At 48.7% G+C, this 18,728-nt stretch overlaps 1 protein-coding gene across 1 annotated transcript; it reads left to right on the forward strand.

Annotated features, from left to right (window-relative positions):
- Positions 1–13,623: 13,623 nt before the first annotated feature.
- Positions 13,624–18,321, forward strand: LOC104513932 (calcium-dependent secretion activator 1-like; the record flags this gene model as incomplete). The annotated part of the gene is made up of 2 exons (XM_010157441.1): positions 13,624–13,737; positions 17,989–18,321. Coding segments are annotated over 2 exons (447 nt in total), but the record flags the coding sequence as incomplete, so codon positions are not given.
- Between the last annotated feature and the right edge of the window lie 407 nt (positions 18,322–18,728).

The raw sequence follows: 18,728 nt of genomic DNA on the forward strand, positions 1-18,728 counted from the left end.
CCGACTTCCCAAGCCCACAGCCAGGCTCTCGGCTGGAGCCTGGCATCTCTTCTCTCCCGCGTGGGTCAGGCCAAGCGCTGAAGCCTGGCTGGGAATGAGTTGGAGGTGGAACAGACTTTCACACCAGTTTGTCCTTCTCTTGTCAGTGTGGGCAGGATACTTGCCCACTCAAGTAACCAGCAAGCGTAGCTCTCTGAAGTTTGGAAACTGCAGGCAAGGAGGGACCGAGTAGCCCAGTAACACTGGCATCATGGAAAAAAGCTCTGCCGGTGGAAACGCTGCCATACCGAGGGGTACGGGCTTTTTCCTGCTGCTTCGTTGCCCTTTGTGTGTGCCCCAGCTGTGCCTGGTTTTCCAGACAAAACCTGCCTGCTCACAGTTCAGCTTGGTTCCCTCTTTGTTACGGAGTTTTGAGGCTGTTGCGGTGTGTTTTGGCAGCACCTTCCTTCACCTGCACACCCTGAGGGCTCCCCGCTCCCTCCTCATCCCTCCGTGCGCCTCCTCCCTCGCCCAGCTGCCAGGGGAGCTTGCTGCCGTTATCCCACAGGGGTGCGAAGGCATTTGTCTTGGAGACAACCGTCAATCAGGGCCGCCTCCTCCCGAGCAAGCATCCTGTGTGGGCCACTTCTGCAATATGTCGCCGGGCTGCCTGCCTGGGGAGAGGCGATCGCTGGCGGTGCCAGTGCTGGCCCGTCAGCACCCCGAGCGAAACTCCAGCTCCTCTCATTCAAATATTTTGGGATGTTTTCAGGTAAAAGACTGGTTTCCCAGATCCTCAGTTCTGCAGCTTGTATTTAAGCAATATTTAAGATTAGTAGTTTTCCTTCCAATTTCTGCAGGTAACCGTTATCTCTAATTCCTTGGCGTAGGCTGAGGCTTCTAATAGGAACGTTTGAGTTGGTAAAAAAAAAAGGCAATCCAGGCTGTAGGCTGAGGTGAGCTGAGCTGCCGGGACTGTGTGCGCACATGCAGCGCAGCGTGGGATCTGTTCCGTGGAATCGGAGCACGCGGGGTCCCGTGGTCCAGCTGAGCTCCAGCACAGACCTGCTTCCAGGACACAGTCTGTCCCTTGCACTTGCCGGGAGGGGGAAAATGAGGAGAGATTCAATGTGCTGTGCTCATTTTTGGGAGCTTATTTTCCCACTTTTTATGGGTTCGACTTTTATGGTTTCAGTGACCTCTTCCAGGGCTCCTGGGAGCAGAAATGAAGCTCCAGGACAGAGAATGCTGTAGGCGCGTTCTGGCACAGCTGCCTTTTACAGGGAATAATTTGATTTTGTCTTTTCCTCTTTCTCTATGCCCACGTGCTTTCTGCTGCTACAAACACTCCTCTGAAATTATATGCCTCCAATCTGCAATAGCTGTTTTTGTGGGGATTTCAGCTTGTACTCTCAATGTACTCAACTCATTACCAGATGTAGTAACAGGCAGTTCTTCCCTCCTGGCCTTTAGGACTGTGCTCCGCTACCTCGGTGCACAGCCCACTCTCCTCCCTCCTCCCAGGCTTTTTGTGCCAGCGATAAAGTGGCGTAAGAGAGATGGATTTGGGGCTTGCACAACATATTCTGGGGGTGTGTGGAAGAATGTGTTTGCTCCGTCCATTTGTTATATCCCCTTTTGCTGCAGGTCACTGGTCTTGTAGCATCACCTTGAAATTCTTCTTATCCACATGCACACAACCTGCAAGTGAGGAGCAGGGACAGCTTGTCTGATGGAATGGGATAACAGGGGCAGGAACCCTCCCAGTAGAAATGCCTGGAGCTCATCACTCAAAGCCCTTGGAAATATCCTTCCTCAAGCCCAAAGAAGAAAAATTACTCTTCTTTTTAAATATACTGCATTGCACAGGAATCTGTAGAACAGAGTTCCTTAGCTTTAAATGAGGCCATTTTTAATGTGTAGTCCTGTGTTTTTGGAAAGGATTTTTATATAGGGCCTTATACAGCTGTTGTGTTGATAATTGCCAGACTTTAGGTATTTAATATATAATACTAACTTATAATATTGGTGTTTCATGCTATACCAAGCTTGCTTCTTGCTGGTTTTTGTAGAAAAGCTGAGTGTTTCCAACTAGTATCCCACCCTTGGCCAAAAAAAGGCACTAAAGCTATTGAAAAGCACCAAAAAAGTGTGAGGTTTGTTTGTTTGTTGGTTGGTTTTGGTTTTGTGTTTTATTTTATTTCCATCTTACCAGACCTGTCTCTGTCTCCCAGCTGGATTGCAGATGGGTGCTGGGGTGTTGGGGAGGTGGGTTGGACTGGACCAAATTTAACTGTGTTTGCTCTCTGTGACAGGAGCCAGCGTGAGAGATTTTTGCAGTTGGGTCCTGCGGCTTGGAGCTGGATGTCTGGTTCTGGGTCACAGCAAGCAGCTTTGGGGGTGGTATTTAGCTCTAATTAAACGTGGCAGGAGGTGAAAGGCGAAAGACAACCACCGTGCCAGCTAGAGGCACCAAGGGCAGAGGGATACTCACTCGGGGAGCTAGGATGTCCCTCTGGCCCCTGCCAGGGATAGTTCCAGGTGCATGTTGGTTGTGGTATTGCTTCTTCCACTCTACTGGGGGGATTTGCTGTGGGGAGTGTCCTGGTACCAAGCCGGGACGCTTCACCCCAGAGGTACCTGTTCTTCCACCGGTTCCCTGGCACATCTCCCCATGCTGCAAGGCTCAGACCTGTTGCTGCAGACTCCAGAGCCCATCAGCCAGCAAACGGCCTTACTTTTATCTTAAAACCCGTTATCTTAACTCCATGCCCAATTTCACACAAGCAGCTAATTGTCCTCTGTGCAGATGCCAGCGTGGGACGGGCACACACTGTGTGCGCACCACAGCGAACGCGATTTCCCCCACTACGTTTCGCTTAGATGTACAGCCCACAGCTGAGAAAAGGCCACTGCTTCCTCCAGCATCCCTTGCCGAGTGAACATGCTTTGAGGTGGGAAATCTGAGCACTTGCCTGAGGTAACCTAGCCTCGGGGGGATGTCCCCATGGGTCTCTGCCTCAGAAAAGGTGTGAGGTTTGCCCCGTTCATTTTCAGCGTCTTGCTATAAACTGGGTTTATATCAGTCTATATCCAAAGACTAGGGTTGTGAGAAAGAATTGGGTAATTTTAGCCGTGCCTTTCCCTAAAATAAAAAATAAATCACCCCAGCAGAACAATATTATTGCAAATACTGTTCCCTAATGTCTTTGAGGGAGCAGATGGTCATTCTTGGCTATTTCAGGTACAGACCAGCCATCCTGCAAAGGAACGTTCCCACGTCTCTGCGCGGCAGCGGAGATGGCAAGTTGAAATGCTCTATTTTCTTGCACTAGTTTGCTGCCTCAGAACCAACTACCCTCTACCAAACTTTTTCTCCCAACTCCAAACAACATGCCCTTGTAAAATCTGAGATTACTCACTTTAGCAGGAAATGTGAGGAGGAGGTACACTACAGTTTCACACCTTTTCTCTCTTGTTTTTCCATCTAGAAACAAGTTCTGTTCTGGCTTGACTGATTGATTGAACCTTTTTCAAGTGCTGTCTGAAGGAGACAGCTTATCTTTTACTGGATCAGAGATGTGTTTGGCTCTTAAAACAGATTTTCTTTAAAATCTGGGATGTTTTCTTTCTTTTTGTTTGTTTCCTGGAAATCACAGCACATGTACAGAATAAGGGAAAATTTCAAGCACGACAAGCTGTACTCAGCCAGAGCCCCAGTGTGTAATAGCTCAGATCTCTTGATGGGCTGCTTTGAAAACGTGCTTTCTTTGGAAAAGAAATACTGCTCAGTCCTGTGTGTCTGCTTCCACCCCAGTAGCCCTCCGTTTTGGGGGGTTGGTAGGTTTCCCGGGTCTCAGTGAGCGGTGGTGGGTGCCTGCAGGATGCTCGCAGCATGCTCACCGTTTCTGCCTTGCTGCCTGGAAGCTTCTTTGCATTTCTTGCTGTCTTGTTCAGTCCCATCAAAGATATTCCCTCCCCTGCTAACTTTACCAGGCTGAAAATGGCAGTTTCACAGAGGCTGGGGCACACCAGGAGTCTCCATTCATTTGTCCGTCACTTCTGATCGGTGAGAAGTGTTTTTAAAATAGCTTGTGGCATGGAGGAGAATCAGAGTTTATGGATGAAAATGGCACAAAAATAACTCCAGTGATGGTGGATGTACTTTTTTTTTCTTTAAAATAAAAGACAAGACTTTTTTTTGTCTGGAGACCTGAAGTATCAGTTGGAAATCTTTAGTGCTGGTTGTTCGAGGTTTTCAAGTCACATGAGCTGCTGTATACGTTAACCAGGAAGGACAGTTAGCTTCTGCAGTACATAAGGTCTGCCTGGAGTGGGAACATGGAGATGAAAATAGTTTGAATAGTGATTTAAAAGTGTCTTTGTGAAAGTAGCTTGATTTTCTTGGATAGCCCACTGTCCTAGTCTGTGAGAAGCTCTTGGTCTTGTCACACGTGTAGCCCTCTCTGGAGAGAAGCGAAGTGCTGTTATTCTCCTTTTGAAAATAGGAGATGAGACACAAAAACAGCAGACAGTAGGGCTGTTGGAGAGCAAGGACTTGCCAGGCTCCTGGGACATGGTCCTCCTCTATGGAGGACCCATCAGCGTGGACAAACTTGCGTTCCCACCTTGCGCGTGCTTTTTAGATGAAGTTTATGGATTTTTGGCTGTCTTTAGGTTGTGCCTGGGATCTCCTTACGGTCTTTAGTCCAAACACTGTGTACACCAAGCCTGGCCTCTGAAGCAGTCCAAGAACTGAGACACTTGTGTAGTATCAGCAGTAGTATGGGTTACTGAGCTTCTGAGTACTGTACTGTCCAAAAAACAGTGACCAGAGTGGTGGGAAGAGGTGGTGTTAGTTACCCCTCAGGAGGTGCTGGCAGGGTCTCCCTGGTTGAAGGGGCTCTGGCCACATTGATCAGCTGAGTAAAACCATTCACTTTTCTACAATTCCTTCTTTGGGCACTGAGGCACCATTTATATACTTTTGTAGTGATTGTAGGAGATTTTTAACACAGCTTCTTATTAAATAAATACAGTATCAGCCATCTGTTGCAGAGGATTGCGCCGAGAGATTCGACATGCCTGTCGCGGTAATAGAGCAGGAGGCTTAGGGCTTTGTGGCCACTCCTCAGTAGATGTTAGAAGGGCCAGTAGTGACAGGACAAGGGGTAACGGGTTTAAACTGCAAGAGGGGAGATTGAGATGGGACATCAGGAAGGAATTCTTCCCACAGAGGGTGGGGAGGCACTGGGACAGGTTGCCCAGAGAAGCTGTGGATGCCCCATCCCGGGAAGTGTCCAAGGCCAGGCTGGATGAGGCTTGGAGCAACCTGGTCTAGTGGAAGGTATCCCTGCCCATGGCAGGGGGGTTGGAACTAGGGGGTGGTTAAGGTCCCTTCCAACCCAAACCATTCTATAATGTGTAACATCCCTTCCCCAAACTGACTTTTTACCTCCCTTGTCATTAATACTGACTGTAAAACATCAAGTTCTGGACGTTGTCCTCAAAACACTCTGAAAAAAATTTTAGTATGTTTACAGCCCTATCCGTCCCTGACTTTTCCAAGAGATGCAGCATGGCTGACCCATGGCAGATGACCCATGAGGTTCCCCAGCTCCACACCATGCCACTCCGCTGTGCAGCACACCACGGTCTGCAAGCGTGAAGCATGCGAGGTCACGTCTCAGAAGCTGTTACGTCAACACTTAAGCTTCAGGACACCGTGTGTTGTTTTCTACCCAAAGGAAATAGAGAAGGATTGAAAACGTTACTTTCTAAGACTGCCTGTAAGGCTCAGGAGAAGGAGGAGGGTTTTGTCTTGACCATTTTTCCTGGACTAAGTGTATGTGAGGTCTCAGAGCCGCGATGGACTGTACCTACCTCACATACTGCGCTATAGGAGTCACAGGCAGGCCAAACCATTTCTGTTCCATTTGCAGAGAGCTCCTACAGCAGCCAAAGCAAACGTGATCTGACCTGCATGGCTGACCGAGGCCCTTCCTGGCAGGGTTTTCCAGAGAAAGCTGTGTAAGTGGTTGCAATAGCAGCCCTTGAGACTCAGGGTTAACCAGAGGGTGACTGGGAGGGAGCAAAGAAGGTATTTGAGCTGGCGAGGGGAGGAGAGAAGCTGACTGCGGAGTCCAGCCTGGATGAGACCTCAGGGGAATAAAGGGGTTTGTCTCCTGCCTTTGGGGCAGAGGGACAACTCGGTGTTGAGGGCTTTGCTCGTCACTGCCCATCCTAGGCAGCCTCTGTTCTATTTGCCTTCTGGTTTTATTTGCTAGCTGTATTTCTGCTAGTATCTTTATGGGATTGTTTTTTCTGTTTTATTAACAGAGCAGCTACGCTGTTACCGCAGGCAGAATGATGCTGGGCTTTCTGCTGAAAGCTGACAGATCATGGTGATGTGTTTTACCCGGCAGAGCTCACCAGGCGAGGCTCCTGTCACAGCAGAAGTCACCAGGGAGCTTTCTCAGGGCAGCAGTCGCCCCTCAGCCCATGCTCAGTCACTGGCTTCGTATTTCATCATTGCTATTTCCTGCTTGTATTTTGTGCTGGCTTCTCCATTCTTCTGAGATCAAAGACGTATTTTTATTAATCGGTAAAAAACACAGGGGCACGTATCTGTTTGATCATACACTGAAAAATACCCAGCAGGGTGAGCTTAGTCTGTTGGATCTATTGCGAGCTCACTCTGCTAATGGCTTGCTTAGGTAAAATAAGATCAAAGTTGGGAGAAGCTCCAAGTTTTCTGTGCTCTGGTTGAGGTGGTTCCATCTTGGGGTTGTTTGCTTGCACACCAGCTGCAGAGGAGGGACCAGGCAGGAGAAGAGAGACGGCAGGAGATGGAAACTTGCAGGCAGGAGCAGAAGTTCCTGAAGCTGTCAGAACTGCTTTTTTCCAAAGGTATGGTTCATCTTAATGGAAAAGGGGACCCTTTGCAGGCGGGAATTGTGGAGTTGGCCTGTGAGTGTTGGATGGACATGCCTGGTACAGAGGTAGGAAGTGAAGCGGGCAGTGGCAAGGTCTTTGTGTCTACACCTAAGCTTGCTCTGTGGTGGCAGGTTGCAGAAGGAAGGTGCAGGTTGGAAAGCACCAGGTCACCATGGCAAAGGCTCAATCCCAAATCCTGGCTTTGCTTTCCTCTTTTAGCATTGTGCATCACTGTGTTTCAGAAAGCGGGTTCAGCCACAATGACGTTTCAGGTCTTTCATGTGTGTCAGAAGTATGCCTAGCTGAATCATAGTAAAGAAATGCACTTGGTGTTGGAGAGGACAAAAAAGAGCATCCACGTGTTTCAGAGCACGACTCAGAGCCTGTGCTTTGCCTGTTTTGATAAATCTGCTACTGGATGTAGCCTGAGGCAGCAAGAAAGAGAGATCTGCTCTGCTTGATCCAGAGGCTCCATGCCTACACCTGGCCTAACCACAGGGGTTGATGTTTTACCTTCCCGTTACTCATCCAGCAATACTGGAGCCTCTTTAAAGGAGAAATGTACCAGAGAGTGCCAAAACCATTTAGCACTCACTGCTTGTGGTGCAAGGTGTTTGCTTGCAGTAAGGGAGGTAGGGAGAGGTCCTGCAAGGGTTGGAGACGATGCTGTGGTAGGGCACTGTCTAGGGGGGTGGATCTGTGGCTGGGCAGAGGAGCAGGCTTCCCTCCTCTGCAGGCAGCTCTGCTGGGTTTTCCCACCCCTTCGGTCATGTTGCTGAAGCAGACATTTACCGTTAGGTCAGGAAATATTATTCTTGTACTGTCAGGCTGCTTGAGGAGAGGTTGATTCAGTCTCTGGGCTGCAAATCAGTGCTGGGCTGGTGTGTAAAGACCCAGGGGCTGTTTGCATCACTTGTGTCCGAGCCCTGCCTGATTTCTGAGTGCAAGGCGGATGGGTACATAGCAGTGTTGTTCCTTGGAGCATCCCCATGGCTCTGACCCATCTCCAACATGCTGAGAACGCAGGGCACGAGCTGCTGGAGGCAGAAGGGGTTGTGTGTGCCCTTCACACTGTAAATCCAGGCATGGTGAAGGCACAGTCGCTTTCTCTGCAGTAAATCAACTGGGCACCTCTTCTGAGGGAGGAGAAGGTAGCACCAGACTTGGTGGCCGGGGATGTGACCGGTGCTGCTCGTTTGCTGTCCCCAAAGAACGAGCGTGGGCAGTGTGGATGCACCAGGGCCTGTAAATCATGGACTGTAAATCAAGCAGCCGTGAAGAGGGAATTGTATAGACGGCAGTAGATCAGCGGGTATGTGCACAGTGATCCAGGTATGGTCAGACTGTAAGGGACAAGGATATGCTGGCTCAGTATCCCTGGAAAGATACATTGTGGCTATCCAAAACCAAAGCACAAGGAGCTCTCTCTGGTGGCAAATATTTAACTCCCTGAAGCAACCAGAAAATACAGTTAGGCAGCTGGGACAAGTTCCACGAGACTGGCAGTTACCACTGGTCACTTAGGTTAATCACAGACTGGTTTGGGTGGGAAGAGAACTTAAAGCCCACTCAGCCCCACCCCCTGCCATGGGCAGGGACACCTTCGACTAGACCAGGCTGCTCCAAGCCTCATCCAGCCTGGCCCCGAACATTTCCAGGGATGGGGCATCCACAACTGCTGACTGTGGAAGCAGTGATGATGAAGGATGCTCATTTGCTTGGTTTAGTTTTTTCCTAAATCAGCTGGTGCTGAGGAGTAATAAAATATTTATTAGATGTTACAAAACCAAACCCAGCACAGCACAGTGAGCAGTTAAATGCTCCTGCTCGCAGCAGTGCCTGAACAGCAGGTGCCTTAAGCAGGAAGAGTTCTGTGCTGCTCGGGATTGTGTGCTGGTCTCTAGACAAAAGGCAGAGGTGCTTCCCCTAGGAATAACTCACAGCCCCCAGCTGAACCAGTCCTGTGGGAGACGGGCGATACTCATGTGCTGAGCCATTGGGGACTCTCGTGCAGCACGGCTGTGCATCCTCACATCCTGGTGCAGGGCAGACCCTGGAAAGGATGGCCTTTCCTTGCAGATCTTCTGTTGGATAGGGTGCTGCCATAGCTTAAAGTAGGTTGCAAGGGGCTTCTGGAGGTCTGTGGCCCAATTCCCCTGCTCAAAGCAGGGCTTCCTCCCAGACCACATGATGTTCGTGCAATCAGGTTGTGAAAACTTGCAAGACTGGAGAAGCCACAGTCTCTCTGGGCCCCCGTCTCAGTGCTGGACCACCCTCACTGTAACATTACATGAGAAGTCTTAAAAATTCTTGTGAAACTCTCAACTAGCTTTCAAGGCATGTCATCTGTGGCTGTTGGACATTTAGTGCTGTTGATGTGGATCATACAAAACTTGGAAAGACAACGGTCCTGTGAACACAAGTCATCTTGTTTTCTTCACACATGCAGACTTGAAAGTTCACTTAAAAAAGTGAAACTCTGCAGAGATTGTTCCCGTTCTTCCAAGTTCAAAGCATGTAAATTTGAGACTCTGCTTTGAGCCCATCCACAATACAGCGTAGGCTAAGAAACCCAAATCCAGCTAACATCGTATTGTGTGATGCAGACCCAGCAAAGCATTTTGGAGAGAGGATAGATTAGTGAGGCACGTTGCTGTATGTAACTTCTTTCAGGGAATTTTTCCATGGCAAACTGCTGCTCTTTTCAGTGCGTGTGACCTGGTGGTGTAGGCGAAGGAGGCTGGAGATGATGCACAGAGCTGGTGCCAGCTGTTCGCTGGCTGGAGCAGCTCTGGAGAAGGTGCCGTGGCTCCGTGGGTTTGCGTTCGGCTCTGAGTCAGATGGAGTATGTGGAAAAATAAGATGTAGCCGGAAAGCTGCTGGTGAGCATTTGTCCCGTGGAGGCTGCTGCGCCGTTTGCTCACATCTGCATCAAGCCAATTCCAGAAATTGCCTCTGTGATTTGCTTGTGACCGTAGTGGGGATATGGTACGGGCCAGAGATTGCTCCCTCCCGTCTCTGAGGACACCAGGTTGTGCTGGGCATGCAGTTTCTCTTAAAAACAAAACAAAAGACCAAGAAGGTAGGAAGCATTCGGATGTCCTGATCTAGTCACTGGTGAGCTCTTCCCCATCATTTATTCTGTTATGGAGAAGCCCTCTGCCAAGCTGCTTATGAAAAGCTGCACAGTCCACTAAGGATGCCAGCCCAGAGCTCCATGGGTGCCCTGCCTCATACCTGTGCCAGGAGTTCATCATCGCCGACTCAGTTAATTACTTTTTTAATAAGTATGTGTATATCTGGCAACTTAAGTACTCATGCTTGAGATAGATAGAGGCTGTGAAACACTCTGCTGCATCAACACAGCACAATACTAACCTTGGGGGGTTGTTTGGGTCCAGGGTCGCTGCATGCAGCAGGGTGTCCTGTCGAATGTAGCGATAACCGTTGGTTCTCCAACGGCTGTCACGCACCCAGAGCAGTTGTGGGTAAAAATAGAATAAACCTCTTCCTTCCTGCAAAGTATTCCTGCGTTCTCCTCCTCTCCTGTGTGATGGCACCTGGATTTGTATTTGGATCAGGGGCAGGGATGCTCTGCCCCCCTGCCAGCATCACACCCGCTGGGCTTGCAACCCGACAGGGTTTCACCTCCTGCTGTAGCTGGTGCAAAGGCGATGCTGCTCCACTGATGTGCTTCGAAGGGGAAGTAATTCCGCTCTTTTCCACTATTTGTAAGCACACTACGGAAGGTAATTGAGAAGGGGTTTGTGTTGGCCCCTTACTGGGTCTGTGGAAGCTGTTGGCTTGCTTCATCTGGATTTTTAGCTGATCACTAGTGCCTCCAATAGAGAGAGATAAAATAACACCCCAGCCTTTAAAGCACTTCAGTTTCCAGGTGAGTGTTCAGGGCATGTGCCCTTTGAAGCCTGTGGATGGGTTGGCATCGCTTGGCCCCTGCTTAAAGGCTTTGGAGCTGCCCCCCTGCCCCAGGGGCACTTCTGGGGTTCGGCAGCAGTGCTCTTGGTGCCTGACAGCAAGAAGAGGCATGAGATAGGGAGGTGGAGCGTGCTTGGCAGGTTTTCATAGAATCACAGAATGGTTTGGGTTGGAAGGGACCTTAAAGATCACCTGGTTCCAACCCCCTGGGTCTGGCCACCCTCCGCTTCCCAGCTGGTGCGGACATTGTGCACCTGCTCTCTGCTGCAGAAGCTGGATTTATTATGAAAGCGTTTAATTTTGGCTCAGATTGATGCTTTCTTGATAATGTCCGTAACAGTGTCACGGGCACGGATCAATACATCAGTGCTGTTTCACAGTCTGGGTCCCGTTAGCTGGAGATTGGGCTACGTGGCAGCATGGCACGATCAGAGGGGATCTCCTTTTCCCTGGACGGGGAAAGTATTTGCATAGATCTTAGGGGTGAGGGGGAGGCAGCTGACCCTCCGGTAGAGACAAATCTGATGATTCAGTTCCATGGGGCTGAGGAGCTCATGTGCGAGCTGCGTACTGGGAGTTTCTGGGAATTTCCAGAAGAATTGCTCGTTTTGAAGGTGGCCCATTCAATACTGAGGAAGGAGCAGAAGATATTGCTGCTAGATGGTATTACAGGAATTAAACAGGCAAGGATTTCTGGAGGTTGTCCTAAGAAATAACCTGGGAAACGAAATAAAAAGAAAGCCATGCACATTGTTAAAATCCTAAATGAAAAGCCTCTTAGCTCAGGGTATCTGTGCTCATCGTATGTCTTTCCTTGTGCCTCAACCCCCTGATTTCGGTGTTAAATTTGGTGTTCCCAGTTTCTTTTCTTGGTTTCTTATGGTCTCTGTTGCCATGTTGTTTCTGCCTGATGTTCACCGTAGTTACTAATACAAAATCATCAATACATAATTAACATCTTGCTTTTCTTCTGGGTAATTAAGTGCTTAATAAAAACAGCCCTAGCACCTTCCCACAGGTGTCTCCCACTCCATTACTACATTGTCTCTGTATCCTCTTATCGCTGACCCAGTTTCCAGTTCCATCAGAAGCTTCTGTCGGCTCAGGTTTGGAGCCTGCGTTACGTCTGAGCATTGCCCGAGGGCTTGTGATGTCTAGGGTGCTATTGGTAAACGCCACAGAGGGGTTTAGGTGCCTGACATGGCAGATGGACCCTTAGAGCCAAAAATTAGATCCTTCCAGCCTTAAAGCCGGGAGCTTTTGGCAGTGGTTGTCCACAGAGCTCATCACAGACCAAGGCTGAGGTGGGTCAGGTTAGAGGGACGGTCCTTGCTCCAGCCCTGTGATGCTGAGCCTTCTTGCATGTGTGAGACCCTGTGAAGAGTGGGCTGCTGTTTTGGGGGTGGGAATGACCCGCCTTTCCAGAGCCCACAGGGATGGCAAAGGCTGTTCCATGTTATCTGAGGCCAAGCATGTTGAGTCTTGCTTTATGTCACTTTGAACACCTCTCTGTAAGCACCAGGATAAACTAATCCCAGATTATCACATCAAATTGCTGTTGCTCACTAACCCTCCTCAGTGTGGTGTTGTTGAATTAATTACCAGTATTCATGATGGTTGTTACTGCCGTCCCTGAACACCCCGCGTGGTGCATCATCTAGATCTAGAGATATTTATCATTGCATTTTCCAAGTGGTCCCTCTCCTGCTTTTTATCACTAGCTGTGTTTACCAGGCTTCATTATGCGCTAGTTGTTTGAATCTCTCTAGTTCTTGATACTTTATTCAAGGCCATTTCGGCACTTAGAGCAATTCATTTTATTTTTCATTTACATTCTAATGGGCTGATTTATTCTGCTGTCATACAAGTGAGGAAAAAACCTCTTCTTTCATCCTCTTGGTCATTTCTGAATTCTTACTGCTTTCTTTTCCCTTTAAGTTTGAAGTTGTCATGTACACATCTTGTTTGCTTCCTTCTCTTTTGTCTAAATTAATTCTTGTCCTCGAACCTGAAGTAGCCACGTGGTAAGCCAGACACAACTACAGCTAAATGCCTGCGGCGCTTCAGCACGAGGCGTATCTGCATCTTAAGATGTTGCACTGGCATTGCGGGTACATGACTGATGTGCCTGCTGTGACTTCGACTGTACTACAAGCTGAAGACGTGGGGGGTTTTAGCTGGATCTGTTTGTAAACTGACGGATAAATTGGCAAAATAATGTCATGTTATCTCACAAGGCTGAACAAGTCCCTGTAAACTTTCTGTTGATGTCACTGTACCAAAATGAGAACTGTCTTTTTAAGTTACACCAGCTGTATGCTGGGCGCAAACTGTTCTGCGCAACAAAGAGAGAGCAGAGCAGTCGGGATAAGGAGAACGGGTTTGCCCTTGTGTGATTTCTTTGGCATTAAATTCTTTCAGTACTGGTCCTGACTGGTGTTTTATCTCTGACAAACCAAAAGAAATTAGCCAGGAGAAAAAAAATAAACGAGGAAAGACCAAGTGCGTTTTGTGGCGGTGGAGTAGTTTACAAATGGTGTTCAGGGTGGTTTTAGGTGCTTGTGGTGCTTAAATGAACTTGCTGGGGTGAGGAGTGAACACGTGTGTGCACCCACGCGAGGCTGATCCCTCATCTGTTGCTGCTGAGCCCAAAGGAGAGCAGAAGTGCACATCATAAGCACCCCCATAAGATACCGCAGAAGAGTTTGTGGGCATTTCTCCTCATACATAAACCTTTCATGACTGATTTTCTCCTTTTGGCATGTTTTGCAGATAAGTAAGCAGCAGCTCCAGACAATCAAAGATCGTTTCCAGGCCTTTCTCAATGGAGAAACACAGATTGTGGCAGATGAAGCGTTTATAAATGCTGTCCAGAGCTACTACGAGGTAAGGAGAGGCAATACCATGTTTGTATGAATCCCTGTTCTCACCCCTCTTCCCAAACAGAGCCAAATCCTGAACTAATGGACCATCCTTTTTCAAACAGCGTAAAACAAAGGCAAGTGCAAGGCTGCTTCTGTCTGATGTCTGGTGCATCACAGGGTTTGTGACGTTCAGGCTTTGAACATGCAACCGTGGCAACTCCTACACCATGGGGTATCCTAGAGCTTGATTATGGGGAAGATCACCCTTCCTTTAAGCTGAAAAACATTTTCCTGATACTTTTAAACAGTGGACTCTAATCCAGGGAAGATGCCACAATGTAAAATAAATTTCACGTGCTTCCTATGAAAAATACCAAGAGAAAACTGGGCAGTATGTTCCGTTCTTGCTTTTGTGTTGAGTCTAATTGACTTGGGGATTTTCAGCACGAGTCTTGCCTTTTCTCTTTGGTGTGACAAGTGCTGTAAAGCAAAGGGGGAGGGAGGGGGATGTACATCTACAAAGCTAGATGATAGCAAAGAACATGAAGCATCATTCATAATTGTGCAAAAGAATAATTATGCATGTCTGTCTTTTTACACCTCTTTGTATGCAGCCCTTAATGCTGCCTTTCATCTCTTTCCTCGGAAGGAAAGAGCTGCTGTTTTTGAAGGAAATAGGTGCTTGTGATTTGTATGAGGAGGATTTGTATGGGTTTTTTTTTTTTGCTAGCCTTTCTGCAAACCATTTCTCTTTCTCCCTAGAGCTATTCTGTCATAAAAGGTGAAGATTTTGAATTGTCTCCATAAAATATTTCTCTGGAAGTGGAATCCAAGTGGGGACCAAAATCAGATACTATGACTGCAGAGAATTTTAACTTTATAAAAAATGTCAGCAGCTGCTTCTGTATAAGGAAAGCACAAATTATCTCTGGATTAATTCTATTACACCGGCCTAATAGTTACTGCTCCATCATTCTCTGTACAGGAAGGAAGCTGAGAGTAATTTACATCTCTTATCAGAAAAGAAATTGCCAGGGGATCATCAGTTTATCACAGCTTCACCGAACAGATGCTCTCGGAGAAAGTTTTCAGGATGGCGTGAGCTGCATTTTAGGATGTAAGAGCAGCCTAATCTGTGCAGATAAGACTATTGGGCAGGAAAGGGAAACTGCTTAAAAACAGGCAAAATACATCTCTTTCACTGATGGGTCTGGTTGAACGTGTGTCCTGACCAGCTCCAGACATCCTATGCTGTGTAATTACCCCAAGTGATTAAACTTACAAAGAGCAGTTAATCAGCACTAGATGTCTGCAAACCCTGTGCCTTCAGCTCAGCTGGACACTCCCCTGGCTCTGTCCTACTTAAACAGGCCACAAAAAGTGTAATGCATTGCTGTGTCCTTCAGCACGACTTTCTTTTTCTTATTTTTAACCGGCAGTCTCCTCTCCCTTGCTGCTGTGGACTTCGAGCTTCTGTGCAGCTGTAGAACAGCTGTGTGCGCCTTCTCTGGCACCGTCTGCAGTGGCACAAGGCAAAGCCTCGCCGCAGAAAGCCTCTGCCCGCTCTCAGTGCCAAAGCTGATGATGATTCCCTGCTGAGGGTGCTCCTTCCTCCCTCTCTGCAGAGAGGTGCCCACCCCTGCTTGAGCCAGGGTGTCACCACAGCAGATCCTGCTTCTCTCAGCTCCTGCAAATCTGAGCTGTGTGCCATTAACTGTCCCTTGGATGGATGCTGTCTAGCAATCAGCATTCCTACTGACTTAGGAAGCTGCACAATGGCATGGAAAATATTGAAACTTGGGGTTTTTGCTGAGGTGAAACTGGCCATCTCTGCTGGACATGGCTGGTGTTTCTAAGGGCTCCACTTAGTACCAGTGCAGAATAGGTACATTACTTGGGGAATGATTTTTGTTTTGCTGGAGAAAGAAGGAGGTAAAGGTGAGATTGTAGGTCAGGATTGTGTTTACTCTGGCCCTAATTGTTTGCATGGTCCCATTCTGCTGTTAAGGCTGCTGAAAGGGGTAAGCATGTGGTCAGTCAGACAGTTCACCGGCTGCTATCGAATTAGAATAGTGAATGACCTGAGCAGGCTCTGCTGCTGGTGCAAAGCACCGCTGTGCCTGCAGAACTGCTGCAGACCTGCCTGTGAGACAGGCCCAGCACACTCCAAGAGACCTCTCCTCATGTCCTTTTACTCCTCATGAGTAAAGCTTCATCCCTCAACCAGCACTTTGCAGCACTCCCTTCGGTGAGTATTACGGAAGTGCTTCCTCAGGCCTGTTCCCACTCTGCTGTGGGCAGGTGGACCAGGGCCACGTGAGGTGTGGGGCTCATCTGGGGACGTGGCCGGAGTCGGCTGGCCCCGCTCACAGAGGTCAATTCTCTTTTGCACGGGCCGTTGCATGCACCCACGCCAGGATTTTGCTCCAGCAATTCTTGATTCCTGGCAGTCCTGCAGCCAGTCTCACAGCCGGGCGATTCACCTGGTATTTTCTAAAGAAAGCAGCTCGCTCTGCAGGACAAAACACCTCTTTTATCTTTTTTTTATCTTCCTATTTCACGGTCTTTTTGCTGCTCTGTGTCAGTCTGGCGCTCCCCCGCACCAGCCTCCTCTCTGCCAGCCGCAGCCCTCCTTTCCTCTGCTGGCTGCTGCTCCGTGTCCCAGGAGGATAGATCGAGGCTGGGGGAGATGAGGAGTTGGGTCCATCTGTTCTGATAGGGATGAGGACCACGAAGAACAACAGCCGCTGGTACTGACGGTGTGGGAAATCATTAGCGCTGTTGCATGGGGTCAAGCCAAAGGCACCTGGAGTGGATGAGTAGGGGGGGACGTGGGAGCTGAGGATGCTGCACCAGGGCCGTTCACTGTGACCTCCCACCGTTTCCAGCGGTCAGTGTACTGGGCACTTCCTCAGCTGCGCAACAGCTTGGATTTTGATAGCTCTCACCTATTACCTAAAAGCACCTGTGTACACCCATGCTGGTATCACTCGTATTAAGGGTCTGCAAGGAAACAAATGTGTGCTGGTATCGTTTCAGCGTGGATGAAAGAGGCTGCTGGTGCCATCCTGCCTGTCGCGTCTGCAGGGAGCGCTCCCCAGCATGGTGATGTTGGAAGGAAACAGCCCAGCTCTTCCTCAGCAGCGTTTCTGGGCTGGTCCTGGAGCAAAACCCACTACTACTCCCAACAGATGCCTGTGCCATCAAGCATCTGGAAACATGGATTGCCACGTTGCTGAGTTGTATTAAAAAATCTACCATGTCCTTAGGTCATCCTCAAGCTCTTTAATTATTGAGAGCTGACAGATACACCCTGGTGCTGGCACAGCTTCTTCCCAGCCTACTGCATTCTTCCATCCTCAGCAGCATTAATAAAACAGCAGTTCTTGCTGGGCATTGATTGCTCTCCTGTGCTCAGGGCTTGGGAGAGGAGTGCCAGCACAATATCCCCATGCCCCTCTCTCGCCCTTCAGCTCTGTGTTGCTCCCATGGTATCTCCTGATCTGCAGGGCTCTGCTATGTTTTGACCCTTTCTGCTGCTCCTGCAGTGAGAAAAGCATCTTCATCAAACACCTTTTCCTTCCCTCCTGCTGCCAGTGTCCTACACTGTTCATCCTTGTCCTTTCCCAGGGTGTTTTAACGGTGCTCTTGCAGTGCTGGTTGTCCAGGTTGGAAAGATCAGGGTATGGGAGAAGTTGGGACACATGTTACTTAACTGAAGGTAACATTAAATTAATGAGTACAATGCCAGGGCAGGCTGCAAAGATCTCCTCTGGCGTAGTACTTTATTGTAAGCCTGGTCCTTGCACTAGCCAGAGGTTTCCCAGGGGCCTGGCACCAGGATAAATGATGTAACGCAATGCTGCTGACTTGAGTAGGATGACTGGGCTCCCTCTACAAGACAGAATTTGGCTGGGTGAATATAGCTGTGCAATAACTTCCTTATTAAAACATTCAATAGAACAAAATATAATCCTGCTTTCCCAAAGGGCATTTATATATCTGGTGAAGTGTGACCACATGAAGTCCTAATTGCATCAAAATGTTCCATTTTAGCAGACACAAAGCAGAAGCTTCACCTGATTTCATTACGCTTCCCAAAATACAGCTGAAACCTCTGTCCATCCGACAACGTGGCTGTGGAGTGGGGAGTTGGAAAGTGGACTGGCAGCCAGTCAGCGGGCTTCCCAGCACTGAAACCACCTTTTGTGGTGCTTAAGGGGAATTTTCTGTTTTTTAACTGACACCATTTGAAGTCGCCTCTTTTTTGCAGGTGTTTCTGAAAAGCGACCGCGTTGCCAGGATGGTGCAGAGCGGAGGGTGCTCAGCGAATGACTCCCGGGAGGTCTTCAAGAAGCACATTGAGAAGAGAGTGCGCAGCCTGCCAGAAATTGATGGCCTCAGCAAGGAGACGGTCCTGAGCTCTTGGATGGCAAAGTTTGATGCTATTTACCGTGGGGAAGAGGATCCCCGCAAGCAGCAAGCCAGGATGACGGCGAGCGCTGCCTCGGAGCTCATCCTCAGCAAGGAGCAGCTCTACGAGATGTTCCAGAACATTTTGGGGATCAAGAAATTTGAGCATCAACTTCTGTACAATGCTTGTCAGGTAAGGTCCTTCCCCCAGGATGGGTGGGAATGGATTTTCCTGGGGAAGCGGTTGGCAATGGGCTCTGTTGCTGTTATGAACTGGAAACTTTGTGTCTGACCGGACTGGTTTTGAGAAACATTCTACTAGGGAAGGGGGTTTTGGTTCATGGTGGGACTTTTGCACTTCCAGTTGTGTTCTGGCTGTCCAACTGCGCCTCCTTCTCTTGCTCATACTTGTTTTGTCTTGGTTGGTTGCTTAGGGTCTCCTGCAGATGTTTTGGAAGGTCTTTATATAAAGTTTTCTTTCCTGAAATCCCATAAGATTGCCGAGATGGGAAAATTCCATTCCTCCAGCTCAGTGTCTGGAAGAGTAGGTCTTTGATGGTGCCTGAGTGAGCCGTTTTGCTGGGATTCGCTTGCCTTTCC

Source organism: Eurypyga helias, unplaced genomic scaffold, assembly GCF_000690775.1.
Source record: "Eurypyga helias isolate BGI_N326 unplaced genomic scaffold, ASM69077v1 scaffold7978, whole genome shotgun sequence".
In the NCBI taxonomy this organism is placed as follows: domain Eukaryota; kingdom Metazoa; phylum Chordata; class Aves; order Eurypygiformes; family Eurypygidae; genus Eurypyga; species Eurypyga helias.